The 15,120-nt window shown below is 55.0% G+C and overlaps 2 protein-coding genes across 3 annotated transcripts; one reads left to right on the top strand and one right to left on the bottom strand.

Annotated features, from left to right (window-relative positions):
- Positions 1-427: 427 nt before the first annotated feature.
- On the bottom strand, positions 428-1,828 carry MIEN1 (migration and invasion enhancer 1). Its single transcript, XM_019416024.2, has 4 exons — positions 1,683-1,828; positions 1,482-1,579; positions 963-1,039; positions 428-877 (listed from the first exon to the last, which is right to left on the bottom strand). The coding sequence occupies exons 1-4, from the start codon at positions 1,769-1,771 to the stop codon at positions 794-796; spliced, it is 348 nt and encodes a 115-aa protein (XP_019271569.1). The 5' UTR covers positions 1,772-1,828; the 3' UTR covers positions 428-793.
- Positions 1,829-6,687: 4,859 nt separating this feature from the next.
- GRB7 (growth factor receptor bound protein 7) lies at positions 6,688-15,120 on the top strand. 2 transcript variants are annotated; one of them, XM_019416025.2, is made up of 15 exons: positions 6,688-6,884; positions 10,887-11,043; positions 11,156-11,309; positions 11,505-11,661; positions 11,789-11,910; positions 12,002-12,079; positions 12,348-12,485; positions 12,827-12,937; positions 13,129-13,227; positions 13,472-13,552; positions 13,632-13,748; positions 13,934-13,988; positions 14,116-14,203; positions 14,309-14,402; positions 14,585-15,120. In XM_019416025.2, exons 2-15 carry the CDS (start codon positions 10,892-10,894, stop codon positions 14,729-14,731), a joined length of 1,593 nt encoding a protein of 530 aa, XP_019271570.1. In that variant the 5' UTR covers positions 6,688-6,884; positions 10,887-10,891; the 3' UTR covers positions 14,732-15,120. The 2 variants fall into 2 exon arrangements, with proteins under 2 accessions (XP_019271570.1, XP_019271571.1); XM_019416026.2 differs by lacking the exon at positions 14,116-14,203.

Below are 15,120 nucleotides of genomic sequence, written 5' to 3'. Positions count from 1 at the left end.
GCCTATGTCTGGGGTGGCTCTGTGCCCACCCTAAGCTCACCTCCTTACACTCAAGTCATCTTTTCCTGGAGGGAGTGGCTAGAAATCTCGAGAAAGCTTGAATGAGGAGGCTCTTTTCCAGGTTCAAGAGCCCTTTGACAACCAGATCATTCTTGCTGAGAAAAAATGAATTCCTAAGGCCACCCACCAGAATGGGGTTATTCCCTATGGATAGGGGCAGTGGGGGGAGGGACAGAGGCAGGAGGAGGCAGTACCTACTGTGTGACTCATTTTCCTTGCCTCGGCTATGAGAGAGGAAATGAAATAGAAGTAGCTATCCAGAAAGCCCACCCACCCAGCATAGCCACTCTGGTGGTATAAAGGCTGGGCTGGCCTCTGCTACTATCCCCCACATCCGCTGAACAAAAACACACTAGTTGGGCACAGGTATTTGTAGTGCCACTTTATTGCCAATAGCTGACATTGCCCAGGGCTAGTGGAAAATAAGTTATAACTGTGGTGGCATTTGACCAGTATGGCTAAGCTGGAGGCGGGGAGCAGACTTTTCTTGGGCACTGATCCTAGAAAGGGGGTAGAAGGTGGCTATGGAAAGGTCCACGGAGAGGGTCTCTCTCCCACCCCTAAGACCACAACAGCTTCTATTCCCTCCTGGTACCCAAAGGGACAAAGTGGAGGCCAGAGTCTCCTAGCTTACCAGGAGCTAAGTGAGGGCAGTGGGGAGCCCTCAGCAGGACCAAAGGGGAGACCAAGGCGTGGGTCTCAGAACAGAGCAGGAACCCGGAATCATGTGTAGTTACAGGATGACACAGGGAGGACGGCTGTTGGTGATCTTTTCTAGGGGTTCTCCGTTACTGGCTCTTCGGATGGCCTCAATAAGCTAGAGAGAGGGCAGACACGTGGAATGCGATGATGCACTGCATGGGCAGGGTGAACAGAGGCCTCCCAGCATTGTAAATACTCACATCTTTTTCATAAGGAAAGCCCCCATTCTCCAGCTTGGAGAACACCAGCTGTCCATTGATTTCAATCTCAAAGGCCCCTGGTATAAAATAAATCAATGAATGAACTGTATGCTGAGAACAGACAAGTCTGGAGAGACTCTCCACACTTCTTAGACTTCACACAGGCTCCTTCATGTCCCCACCAGCCCCACTAAAGACTCTTGTTGTTTAAGCCATTTCCCAACCCTGACTCAAGCCAAAGGAACCTGAGGGAGGCATCACCTGTGTGTCCTTCCTTTGAACTCAGGCTTCATAACTCAATGAAAGAATCCCTCCCCTCCAACCCCACACTTCTGCGGTCTCCCCCGTTTTTCCCTACAGGCTTCATCTGTAACCCCCTCACCTTTGGAAGGGTACTCGAATTGGCTGGACATTTGCCAGACACTGTTGGACACTATATAAAACAGCCAATTCCAGAACTAGAAAGTGGTAGAGTTGAGATTTAGAACACTGACTCAGCAGGTGTTCTGTGGGCCTCACCTGTGCCTCCAAGGCGCGACTCGATTTCAATGCCAGGATACTGCTCCTTCACGGCACTCGCCAGCTCCAGGTAGGTCGCTTCAAATCCGCAGGGTTCACTAGGGACAAGACGCTTGGGGTCCGCTTGGGTTTTCGGGGGAGGGGCCTCCCGTGGACCCACCCCCGTCCGGCCCGGACACCCCACAGGCTGGAGACGCTCACCAGTACTCCACTACGATGCGGACCCCACTACCCGGTTCAATCTCCCCGGGAGGGGGCGCTTCACACGTCGGCCCCGGCTCCCCGCTCATTGCTCCCGACTCAGCTCCAGCCGCTGCTTCCGGGTGTGACGCGACGCCGCGGGCACGTGACGGGGCGGGGCCGCTGGGCGGGGCGGGCCGCGCGCTACGTCCGGGCGCCTCCTGCAGGCCGCAGTTACTGCTGCGTTTTGACCGTATCCTCGGTTTGAGGACTCTGGGCTGGGTGGACCCGTCCAGACCACCTTTTCAGAGCTCCAGGCTTGCCCGGCACCTCGTATCTGCTGGACGTCACCGTCTTATATAACCTTCTGAAATATCTTAGACTGTAAAGCGCTTCCCAGGTTACAAAAGGGAGCGAAAGTGATGGGGCAAGCGGACTCAGGGCCTGGGCTTGGCCAATGGTGTGGAATAGTTGCCATTTCTTGCAAACATGCTGATGACTTTTTAAACCACCTCATGGTTAAGCACTCAAGTACTTCTGATTCTTAAGCTCCAAAACTGTAAGCAAAAGCGGGGCAGTGACGGCCTCTCCCCTGCATTTGGGACCCTTAGGCTTCGGGGTTCCCACTCCTCAAGCTCCATGCTCCCATCACTCCTGTCCTGTTCCTGCACCTCCCCTATCTCATCCTGCTCTCACCCGGCATCATTCCCATTTTCCAACTCCAAATATGGAGGCTGTCTCGCTGCCTTTTTCCTCCCCGGAGTCCCACCGTAGTATCCTAACAGGTTACCTACATCAGCATCTCTTCAAACCATGCATTTTAAAAACAGATTCAGTGGTTTATAGAATTGTGCCGCCACCACCACTACAATCCAGTTACAGAACCTTTCCATCAACCTAGAAAGGTCACTCCTGCGTGTATGCAGTCAGTCCAGCTCCTGGCTCCAGCCCTAGGCATCCATTGATCTGCTTTCTGTCTATAAACTTGCCTTTTCTGGACATTTAATATAAATGGAATGGTATAATATCCATTTTTTTGCTTCTGGCTTTTTTTCATTCCGTATAAAGTTGTGTGTGTGTGTGTGTGTGTGTGTGTGTGTGTTTTAATGTTTATTTAGTTTTGAGAGGGGGTGGGGGGAGGCAGAAAGAAATGGAGAGAGAAAGAATCCCAAGCAGGCTTGGGACAAGCCCCAACACGGGGCTTGAACCCATGAACCCCAAGAGATCATGACCTGAGCCTAAACCAAGAATGGGTCACTGGACAGACTGAGCCACCCAGGCACCCCTGTTCAGTGTAAAGTTTTTGAGGTTCATCCGTGCTATATCACGTACAGTAGTTTTTTCCTTTTTGTTGGTGTGCAGTATCCCATCGTATAGATATACCACCTTCTGTTTATCTATTCAACACCGGTTGATGGCCATTTGAGTTTCCAGTTTCCAGTTTTTAGCTATTTTGAAAAATGCTGCTATGAACACCCAAGTGTCTTTGTAGGTATATGTGTTTCATTTCTTTAGTAGAATTGCTGGGTTGCATGGTATGTTTAACTTTTTGAGAAACTGCCAGACTGTTATTCCAAAGTGCCTGTACCATTTTACATTCCCATCAGCTATATGAGGATTTGTTTACCCATATCCCTGTCAACGCTTATTGTCTGTCTCTGATTATAGCCATCCTGGTGGGCGTGGGGTGGTATCTCATTGTGGTTTTAATTTGCATTTCTCTAATGACTAATGATGTTGAGCACCTTTTCATGTGTTTATTAGCCATCCTTCTATCTTATGTGGAAAAACATCTCTTCAAATCTTTTGCCCGTTTTTAATTGGGTTGTTTGTTTCTTTATTATTGATTCATAAGAGTACTTTATATATTCTGGATACGAAGTCCCTAAGCAGATACATGATTTGCAAACATTTTCCCCTAGTCTTTAACAGGTGTTTTGTTTTGTTTTTTAAATTTTCTTAATGGTGTCTTTTGAAGTGCAAAAAGAATTTTATTTTGATGACGTATAATTTACTGATTTTTTCATTTGTTACTTGTGCTTTTGCTGTTGCATCTAAGATCTCTGCCTCACTCAAGGTCATGAAGATTTTTTTCCCCATGGTTTCTTCAGAGGTTTCATTTTAGCTCTCACGTTTAGGTCTAGGATCTATTTTGAGTTAATTTTTGTAGATTGTGTGAGGTAACGATCTAAATTCATCTTTTGGCATGTTGATTGTCCTAGAACCATTTATTGAAAAAACTAATCTTCCCCCCGCCCCTCCGAATTGTCTTTGCACCTTTGTCAAAAATCATTTGGCCAGAAATGTAAGGGTTTATATTTGGACTTTTGATTCTATTCCATTAACTTATAAAATTATTCTTTTTTTGTTGTCGTTTCTTTTTTTTTATTAAAAAAACTCAGATATAACTTATACAGAGTAAAATTTGCCCTCTTGAGTGTACCTTTCTGCGAGTCCTAACATATAGTTGTATATCCACCACCATGACCAAGATACAGAACAGCTCCATTACCTCTTCACAGGTCCCTGTGCTCTTTGCAGTCAACCCCGATCCCTCTTCCCCAACCCCAGATCTGCTTTCTGTCCTTATGGTTCCACCCACTCCAGAAAGCCTATACATGGAATCCTACAGCACTCAGCCTTCCGACTCTGGCTTCCTTCTCTACCCCATCCTTCAACATCCAGAGCGATCTTTCCAAAATATAAATCTGCCCACTTCTCTTCGCCTCTGCTCAAGCCCAGAGAGACACTGCAGGGTCTGGCCTCTGCCCATAGTTCCTGCCTGTCTGGACAGACAGGATGGATGGCTCTTAAACCTGGTTTAACCACCTGAGGGCTTGTCAATACCACACATTCCTGGGTCTTGGCCCCAGAGACTGAGATTCAGTGGTGGGGAGGGGCCCAGGGATCTGTTTTTTTATACAAGCCTAGGGAGATGTGGAGGCAGGTGGTCACAGGCTACACTTGGAGAAACACAGCTCAGTCCGAAACACTTGCTTTTCTCCACACCTGCTCAAGCTTACCTGTGTGGCCTCCTCTCCTTCCTTCTTCTCAACCCCACTCTGCCTCTGTGTGCTGTGTCCCCTCCTGCCAAGGGCTTTGGCACTTGTTTCCCCATCATGAAAGGTGCCCCCCCCCATTCCCACCCACCAATCTCAACCTTCTCCCTGCTCCAGACCTAGCTTCCCCTCTGCTCAATTGTCACTTCCGCGGAGAAGGCTTCCCCAACTCCCTGGGTGAGTCATTTTCCCAGCATATTTGTCACCTGTCATTTCTTATTTTTGTGGGATTCTTTTTTTTTTTTTTTTTTAGTTTATTTTCAGAGAGTGAGCGAGCAGCTGAGGGGTAGAGAGAGAGGAAGAAAGAGAATCCTAAGAAGGCTCCTAGCTGTCAGCGCAGAGCCCGACACATGGCTCAACCTCATGAACTGTGAGATTGCGACCTGAGTCAAAATCAAGAGTTGGACACTTAACTGACTGAGCCACCCAGGTGCCCCTTATTTTTTGTGTGATTTTCTTCCTAATGTTTATTTATTTTTGAGAGAGAGAGAGAATGACCAGGGGAGGGGAAGAGAGGGGGACAGAGGATCCAAAGTGGGCTCTGCACTGACAGCAGTGTGCCCAGTATGGGCTTGAACTCATGAAACATGGGATCATGACTGAGCCGAAGTCAGATGTTCAACCGACTGGAGCCACCCAGGCGCCCATATGTGATTCTTTGGTTAACATCAGTCTCTCCAACTGGGCTGCATGAGGATAAGGGCAGGATCTGTTTTTGTTTCTCCCCACTTTTTCCCCAGTACCAAGCTTGCGGTTGGCATTTAGTAGGTACTTAACAAATATCTTTTTTTAAATGTTTTTTTTAATTTATTTTTGAGACAGAGAGAGACAGAGCATGAACAGGGGAGGGGCAGAGAGAGAGGGAGACGCAGAATCTGAAGCAGGCTCCAGGCTCTGAGCTGTCAGCACAGAGCCGGACGAGGGGCTCGAACTCACAGACTGTGAGATCATGACCTGAGCTGAAGTCGGATGCTTAACCCACTGAGCCACCCAGGCGCCCCGGTACTTAACAAATATTAACTGAACGAATGAAGGAATGATTGAGTGAATTGCCTTCTGTGCTTTGCACAAGCTGCTCCATGGCCCAGGTGACCTTGTCCCCTCCCCCACTTCTTTGCTTGGTCCACTTATACTGGTTTTTCCAAGGAAAACCCATTTGGAGAAAGTTGAGGCTAGAGCCACTCCTTGATGGTCCCCCAGGGCAGACCTCTTATCACCCTATGGACTGTTTGTTTACCCAACTGTCACCAACTCCTGGTTGGGAGGTGACCACTGCCTTTGATCCAGGCCTTCTCCCTGACCCCTGTGTGTGCCTAATGCTGAAAGAGTGAGCTAAAGTGATGGCTCTAAGGGGGGGGGGGGGGGGGAGGAGGGTGTGTCCCTGGCACCTGGCCAGAGCTTCCCCCAGATCACTCCTCTCACCATGAGACCCTGCCTAACTCTTCCAATTTCAGAAGAAGCTGAGACCCTGGACTTTGCAAAGAAGGGAGAACATACTCTGGGTGCCTCTGAGGGCCAGGGTGCAGGCTGGGTGGCCAGACTGTGGCTGGAGGTCAAGGGGCAGGCCTTATTGCTGGACACCCCTCTGGCTGGCTTCCCTCTTTCGCTGAGTGCTCTTTGCCACATCAAGTGGGACTCAGAGCCGCAGACAGGCCCCCTAGCTTGGCCAATGAGCAGACCCGATTTGGTGAGGAGCCTGGGGAAGGGTGCGCCGGTCCTTTCCCCTTACCTTCCAGCCCCCAGCCCCTCCCTCCCAGGTCACGAGGACTCCAGATCTTCGCTCTGGAGGCTGTTCAGTTCGACTGTCTTCCCCGCCTCTCCCCTGGCACCTGCTGGCTGGCTAAGAAGGGCAAAAACAATCCCAGCCAGAGTAGAGTGTCAGAGTCCCCGCCCCTCCTCCTGTGGTTCCTCCTCCCAAGCTTCCCACCCCCCCCGGCCCCGCCCCCACCTGCCCAAGATAATTTTAGTTTCCTTCGTCCAGAAGCCTGGACACATAGGGCTGTCCCTCCCCCAACCCTCACTTCTACCTCCAAAGTCAGGACGCCCTCCTACCACCTCTAGGGAAGAGGGAGTGGATTTGAAATCAAGTCCAGGTATCTGGGGTCCCTAGACAGAACCGGACCTCGGACCCCGTGTCCTGCTACTCCTGCTGGGGCTTCTCTAGGTAAGGTTGCCAGGATGGGTCCCAGACGATAATCTGCTCCCACCCCCAGCCCCACCAGGGCCCCAGGCCGTGCGGGTCTCAGGGCCAGGAGCTGGCAGGCTGCCCTGATGGGCGGACGGACAGCCGCCTGGCTCCCCCCTTCCCTCTCCCCTTCAGTGATGTCAGGACAAGGGCGGGGGCAGGAGGGGACAGGTAGTTAAGGGCCAGGTGTCTCTCTCCCTAAACCGGTGGCCCCAGCCAAGTGTTCCAACGCCAGGGTGCAGGTAAGGACCAAAACGGGCCCTTCATCGTGAGGGTGGGGAGGAGCAGCAGGTCTGGGGCCAATTTGGAAAGATCCAGCCTCCTTCTGCGTTACTCTGGCGGCCTCACTTTCTCTTTTTTCTCCAGTCTCCCATATCCCGCCCCTTCCTCACCATCTGCTCTCAGTCTTTCCCTATTCTCATTTCCTGTCTTCCTTATTCCTTATTTCCCTCCCTGTACCCCGCCTCCCTCTGGCCCCCGGACAAAGCTGCTGATGGGGTTGAGAAAGGAAGATCTCTGATCCTCTCCTTCCAGAGACGCTGCTTTCCCGCTGAAGCCCCTCCCCACCTCCCCAGAAAGAGGGCTGGGAGGGGGGCCGAATACCGAGAGCTGCCTCAGATCATTGCTTGCTCAGCCTGAGGTTACCCGTTTGAGGTTTCCCCAAGGCTCTACTAAAGATTGACGTCTCCCCTGGGGAAGGGGTACCCTCCAATTTGGAGGGCAGTAGAGGAGAGGGTTCCCTGAAGTTGCTAGAACTCCTTCTCCTATTGTTTGCCTGCTCAGAACACAGGGTCCTACCCTCGGAAGGGAAGGTGGGGGCGGGGCAGGCAAGAGGGTCCTTCCCGGCTTCAGAAGGAAGGCTCGAAGGCTGGGGGACTGGTGCCGGGGGTCAGCAGTGCAGTGGGGCCAAGGGAAAGTGTGTGTACATGTTTGGGGTGGGGGGGTAGTGTTTGCACAAAGACCCGAATCTGGGTCTCCCTGGCACTACGGGGATGGAGAATGCACCTGTTTGCCGTTGGAAAGTCTCCCAACCCCACCGCCCCTCTTGGTCGGCCTGCCCTGGACTCTGGTCTCCCTTGTCCCCCTGATCCTGCTGGGGGAGCCCTCCACGAAGGCAAGCAGCGTGTAATGATTAACTCCACAGACACTCCAGCATTCTTCCCAAATTAAACTTTAAGAGAGCTTACCCTCCCTTTTCGCATTGGTCATTTTTTTCGAGTGAGGGAGTGGGCGGGGCCTCAGGGTCCTGGACCCTCCCCCCAACTCTGGGTCACCTAGGGGTTTCCCGCCTCCTCACCTGGGCCCTGTACCCCCAGAACTCCCCCGAAGGTTGAGCCTTCCTCCCCTTACAATAAATCCCGATGGGGGCGGGGAGGGGAGTGCTGGGCCAGACGGGGGCCTTCCCGCCACCTGCTGGTCTCCAGCCCGGGCCTCGGCCCTGCCGGCCCCTCCCCCTCCCCTGGTTAGCAGCGGAGGTGGCCTTGTTTTCTTGCCCTGCCACCCGCCCTTGGGGCCAGCCAGGTGGGGCGAGATTCAGGAAGTAAACAAGGAGGCAGGAGGCTGGGACGGCGGGAAGGAGGGTGGGGCCGGAGCCGCGGGGCAGGAGAGGCCATAGGGGAAGCTTCGGCATGGAGTTGCTGTGTTTCGGGGACTGATAGATTATGGGGGTCTGTTTCTTCAACAGAAGCTTTCTGAGGGCCCCAGTTTGAGAGTTCAGGTTTCTTGGGAGGGGGCTGCCAGGGCCCCACAGCTAGGACCCCCATTCTTCTCCCAGTTTCATCTATTTGGTCCTAACTGCCCCACTCTTCTCTTGTCTTGGAAGGGTCTGAAGGGCAGGGTGAAGGATGGAAAGGCCAAACCCAAGTCTTCAGTCGGCCTCCAGCCCTCTGAGGCCAGACTCTATCTAATCTGATTCTGATTTAGATCTTCTCCCCTTTCCCGGTCCAAACACTGCCCTGATTCCTCTTCCCTGGGGTGGAGGAGGACCCCAGTTTTGGTCTCTGATATCCTGTCTGGCTTCCTTGCACACCCCCCTCCCCCAGTCTCCCTCTCCCTGGAGTGAAGTCACCAGGGCTGGTTGCCAGAGGATAAACGGGATGGGAGTGGGGACACTGCGTTTTGTTGTTGACGTTCTGGTGTCTGTTGATGTTCACTGGTGGGTGTGTTTTACCCTTCCCTGCAGGACCCTGAGCCCCCTCCCTGTCTCTCCCTCCAACCTTGCTTTTTCTGCCTGTCTGTGTCTGTCCTCTTGGGTGTCTTGACTTTCTACTTCTGCTCCTGTAGTACCCTTCCAGCCAGGACACCCTGAAGAGTGTGTCAGGAGGACCCTCATCCCCCAGGGTTGATGTAGAGGAGTCCTCTGAGCCACTGAGTCCTGGGTTCCAGGGGTGGGCAGCAGCATCAGAATGAAAGCCTGGTAGGCCCCAGCCAGGATAGAGAGCACTTTGTGGTTTCTTTGTGGTGAGTGAGGGCATCAGTGGAGGTCAGCTCCACTCCAGATGGGCCTTTGAAATCCAGGCCGGGCCTTTTTTCTCTCCTTGGGGGAGGGGGCTCCTGGGCTGGGTGGTGGCTACCAGATTGGGGGCTGACTTTGAGTACCACCTGGACTGGAGGTGGGCCAAGGGTGGGGAGGAGAAAATGATGTCAGAGGAGCTGCAGGCCAGGCAGCTTCTTTCTCCCCCATCCTGTCCCTGCCCTGTGCCTCCCCCATTCCTCCTAGGCTGGTAAGTTGGGGGCGGGAGTGGAGGGAGGTGGGCAGAGGCAGGGTTGTTTGTGTTTCTCCTAAGCCAGGAAGTTGTGCAGATGAGTCAAGGTTGAATAGAGAGCCCCAGGCAGTGCTGTCCCGCCCCACCCTGACTCACCTGTCCCCCACATCCCCTCACTTAAGAGTCTGGGACCTACCCCATCCTGGAGGGTCAATGCCAGGTGCCCCCAGCAGCCCAACAGCGCTGGCCTAGGTCTCAGGTGTTCCCAGGTCCTCACCCAGCCAAAGGGGTCTTTCTTCCTGTGGAGGAGGAGCCCGTGCTGCCTCTGCCCCCGGTGGGCATTTTTGCCCCAGCTCTCCTGTCCTTACTTGTCTCAGGTACCTGTGCAGCACCTGTGGGTGATAAGACATGGGTAAGACCCTGGCCTTGTCTAGCAGTGCCAGGCGTCTTCAGACCAGTGGGTGGGTAAGACAGGTGCACGTAATTGGCACAGAGTCCCCAGCACAGTGCAGAGAGGGAGACCTTCAGTCTGAAGGTGGAAAATCCAGGAAGGCTGCTCAGAGGAGGGAGCTCTGGCATTGGGGCTTCAAGAAAGTTGGGCGGGAGGAGGAATCTGGGGAGGGCACACAAGGTTTGGGGGCTGCTGGGGCCAGGGCCCCCAGGTTAGTCCTGTCCTCACTGCAGCTGAGCCTGCCTCCCGCCCTCCTGGTTCCTATCCTGGCCCACCTCCTTCTCCCCTTCTGTGCATCACTCAGCACTTGGGCAGGCGTTGCCACAACAGGCTCTGGCAACCAGGTCTGGCAACAAAGCACTGGAAAAACCTGGGGCAGAGCCCGGAGGAGCTGAGTGCCCTGTGCTCAGAGCATGCTCAGAGACTGAAAGTCTGAGCCTCGAACAGTCTGTGGGTTATGGAGTCTGTTGCCCCATGGTGGCGGAGTGGGACCCTCTTAGCTCTTCCCCTGGGCAACCTGGGGCTAAAAGAAGGGCACTGGACTTGGAGTCCAAACACCAGGTTTTACTCCCTGACTCACCTGCGATGGGAGCAAGAATGCTTCCTTCTCAGGGACCTGAAGTCCCTTTTTGTAAATGGATTCACTCTACCCTTCCCCAGAGGCTCCAGAGAAACTCCAGTTAGAGGGAGAGCAATGAGGTGCTGTGCAAACTCTGAGGGGCCCCTTGGCAGCTGTGTGAAGTCAGGAGGTCTGGGTCCTCTTGGCCCCTCTTCCCAGGACAAGGGGTCAAGATCAGCCACTTCCAGCCCCCTCTTCTCCCTCAGATGTTATGGAGCTGGGTCTGTCTCCACCTCATCTCAGCAGCTCCCCAGAAGATCTGTACCTGACCCCTGGGACCCCTCCTGGGACTCCCCCGCCTCCCGATGCCCCTCTGCCTGGGGAGGTGAAGAGGTCCCAGCCTCTGCCCATTCCAACCAGCAGGTACGATGGGGTGATGGAGCTGAGGAGGGGCTGGTGGTGGGGAGGCGGTCAGCTCTGGGGTGAGACAGAAGCTTGCAGTCAACTCTTCTCCGCCCCTTACCTTGGGCCACAGGAATCTTCTTCGAGAGGAGGAGCTGCGGACAAGCTCTCTACCCTCCATCCCCAACCCCTTCCCTGAGCTCTGCAGTCCTCCTTCACAGACCCCCATTCTCGGGGGGCCCTCCAGTGCAAGGGGGCTGCTCCCTCGAGACGCCAGCCGCCCCCATGTGAGTTGTCTTGGGAGAGAGAAGGCAGGGATATGGGGATGCTGTGGATATGAGGGTGGATATGAGGGTGGATATGGTGCCACTTCCGTGGAGGCTGGGGAATTTGATCAGGAATCCCTGCAGGTGTAGCAGCAGCAGAAGGGAAATAACCACCCTTTGCCCTTCCTCAAGTCATCTGCAATTCCCGGGGCACAGGTAGTAAAGGTGTACAGTGAAGATGGGGCTTGCCGGTCTGTGGAGGTGGCGGCAGGTGCCACGGCTCGCTACGTGTGTGAAATGCTGGTGCAGCGGGCTCACGCCCTGAGCGATGAAAACTGGGGGCTGGTGGAGTGCCATCCCTATCTGGCGCTGGGTGAGTTGGGGTGGAGGGGGCTGCCTGGGTAGGGAGGCAAATGCTTCACACGTTGGGCTGGGCAGGTGGCTCATCTGGGAGGCCTGGCAGGTCTCCGCTGAGCCCTGCTTTTTGCCCTTGACGCCAGAGCGGGGCTTGGAGGACCACGAGTCAGTGGTGGAAGTGCAGGCTGCCTGGCCCATTGGTGGAGACAGCCGCTTTGTCTTCCGGAAGAACTTCGCCAAGTATGAACTGTTCAAGAGCTCCCCAGTGAGTGTGGGTGAAGGGGGTCTGGGCACTGGGATACCGTGATCCCCAACCTGGGCCCTCAATCCCTGGCTCCTGACTCGTTTCCCCCCAGCACTCCCTGTTCCCGGAAAAGATGGTCTCCAGCTGTCTGGATGCACACACAGGCATATCCCATGAAGACCTCATCCAGGTAAAGGGATATTCCCAGTCATGATTCCTGTCGCTTTTTGACCCTTAAGCATTGTGCCTTCCCTGTGTGTGGTGGAGGGCTTAGCACGGTCCTAAACGACCGGACAAGTTACTTTTCCTGGCTGAGCGTCAGGTTTCTGCATCTGGTAAATGGGACGGTAAATCTATGTGGATCACCTTCTCTTATGAAGGCCTTTGTGTATGTGTGTGTGTATCTCCCTGTCTCCCTCTTGGCGTCTCACGCTCTTCCTGCTCTCTTCTGGCCTCAGAACTTCCTGAATGCAGGCAGCTTCCCAGAGATCCAGGGCTTCCTGCAGCTTCGAGGGTCAGGACGGAAGCTTTGGAAACGTTTCTTCTGCTTCCTGCGCCGGTCTGGCCTCTATTACTCCACCAAGGGCACCTCCAAGGTGAGGTCTTGAAGGTTGACAGCCCCAGCCCCTAGGGTATCCCATTCCTGGTCCTTCTAGGAGTTGTCCCTTCCCTGTTGGAACTCCTGGACCTTTCTTCCCCTGGACCCTGAGACCCTCAGCTGCTCCTCTTTCCCTCCTAGCTTACCTACCCCAGGAAGTAGTGGTGGGAAAGGCAGGTGAAACTAAGTTCGAGCCCTGGCTCTGCTTCTGTTTGCTGTGTGACCTGAGGCACTTCTCTGCTCCTCTCTGGTCCTGACATCTCCCCAGCTGGCTTACTGGGACAATAATAGGGGGACAGGGTCTGCCTGTTACAAGTCCTGTCTACCCGTGCTGCACAGGATCCAAGGCACCTGCAGTATGTAGCAGATGTGAACGAGTCCAACGTGTACGTGGTGACCCAGGGCCGCAAGCTCTATGGGATGCCCACGGACTTCGGCTTCTGTATCAAGGTAAAGACCCTGGCCTGGCCTGGGAGGCAACGGGAGCTGCTCAGGCCCTGGGATCTTACCTAGGGCTTTTGAGCTCCCATCTGGGACACCCAGACTCCTCCCCCTGCCCTCTGCCCTGTGTCCTGCACTACGGAGACAGATATCTGGCCCTAATGGCAGATATGGGACCAGCTGGTTTCCTCTCTCTACAGCCAAATAAGCTTCGAAATGGCCACAAGGGGCTTCGGGTCTTCTGCAGCGAGGATGAGCAGAGCCGCACCTGCTGGTTAGCAGCTTTCCGCCTCTTCAAGGTGAGACCCTGGGAGTGGCATGGGGGCATGAGTGAGGAATTATAACTCTGCCCCCAGGAATGAGGGGGCATCATAGCCTTGCTCTGTTAGTATGTTGGGTCCAAGGCTGGAGTCCTCACTCCGGCTTCAGAAAGCTCCTTATCCAGGGCAGAGATGCAGTCTTGCCCTTGGAGAGTTCTGGTGTGTGTGGGTTTCACAGCCCAGCTGCCAGCACCTGCTTGACCTTTCTCTCTCCAACCCGCAGTATGGGGTGCAGCTGTATAAGAATTATCAGCAGGCACAGTCTCGCCACCTGCGTCCATCCTGTGTGGGCTCCCCACCTTTGGTGAGTGTACACAGGGGGGTTAGCTGGGGGTGGGTGCCCTGACCCCGTCTGACCCCTCTCCATCCTATCCCATCTACAGAGGAGTGTCTCTGATAACACCCTGGTGGCCATGGACTTCTCTGGCCATGCCGGGCGTGTCATCGAGAACCCCCGGGAAGCTCTGAGTGCAGCCCTGGAGGAGGCCCAGGCCTGGAGGGTGAGGGGCCTGTACCCATTTGCATGTTTATACTGGGAACCTTCTCTCCACGTGGGTTTCCATGGTGTGGGAGGAAGAGTGGGGTAAGGCGGGCCGCCAGGTGCGGAAAGGGTCTCTATGTTCTCGAGGTGCCGGGTGATACCTCAGTCACGCCCTGATCCCCTGTGTCCCCCACTGCTCTGCAGAAGAACCATCGTCTCAGCCTGCCCACCCCAGGCTCAGGCACGAGCCTCAGTGCAGGTGGGTGAGCACCCGGCGTCCCCAGGGGTGGGGGCTGCCGTGGCTTCTCTGAGCATTCCCGGTGGGGGAGGTTAGTGTGGGGACCTCCTCCCCAGAGTGACGGCCCATCTGCCTCCCCCAACTCCAGCCATCCACCGCACCCAACCCTGGTTCCATGGACGCATCTCCCGAGAGGAGAGCCAGCGGCTCATCGGGCAGCAGGGCCTGGTGGACGGGTAAGGGGCAGGGCTGAGCAGGCCAACAGACCCAGGGACAGGAGAGGCCCCGTGTCCAGGCGGCAGCTGTGTATCCTCGGGTAATGTTGCCCTGTCTCCTGGCAGCCTGTTCCTTGTTCGAGAGAGTCAACGGAACCCACAAGGCTTTGTCCTCTCTCTGTGCCACCTGCAGAAGGTCAAACATTATCTCATCCTCCCGGTGAGTAATCCCTGTCTCCTCACCAGGCCCCCTCGAGAAGCTCCCCGGCCCGCGGTGTGTCTGGGGCCTCCCGCTCTCTCCTTTGGCCCTGCACAAGCACTGGGGACCTCGGCCCTGACCAGGAGGGATCCCCTCGAGTCCCTCCCTGACCTTCCGCCCGGCCCCCTGTGGCCGTCCCCCAGAGCGAGGAGGAGGGCCGCCTCTACTTCAGCATGGATGACGGCCAGACTCGCTTCACGGACCTGCTGCAGCTTGTGCAGTTCCACCAGCTGAACCGTGGCATCCTGCCATGCTTGCTGCGCCACTGCTGTACCCGCGTGGCCCTCTGACGGCCACAGGAGCAGGCATGGGTCTCAGCCTGTTCCAGGCTGGCCACTGCCCCCGATGCTCACAGGGTGGACTTGGAGGGGGCAGAAGGTGGGGACAGGCTCATGAACTGGAGGGCTCCCCTACTCCAGAGGGTCTTCTCCTCGGCCCCTCTGCCTCCCTCAGGCAGAAAGTGCTCCTCACCCACTCCACCCCCGACCTGTCTCCTCAAGAGAAGGCACTTGGGGTGGCCCTCCCCTTCACGGAACTCCTGGGCACTGCCCTGGGCAGGGCATTTTGGGAGAAATGGGGTAGCCCAGGTGGTCTTATGCCCCACACTTTGTACAGACTGAGAGGCCAGTTGATCTGCTATGTTTTATACTAGTGACAATAAAGATTATTTTTTGATACA

The sequence above is a fragment of the Panthera pardus genome, unplaced genomic scaffold, assembly GCF_024362965.1.
Source record: "Panthera pardus isolate Hobbes unplaced genomic scaffold, ASM2436296v1 HiC_scaffold_3, whole genome shotgun sequence".
In the NCBI taxonomy this organism is placed as follows: domain Eukaryota; kingdom Metazoa; phylum Chordata; class Mammalia; order Carnivora; family Felidae; genus Panthera; species Panthera pardus.
The sequence above is the reverse complement of the archived record's forward strand: the minus strand, read 5'-3'. Positions and strand labels throughout refer to the sequence as shown.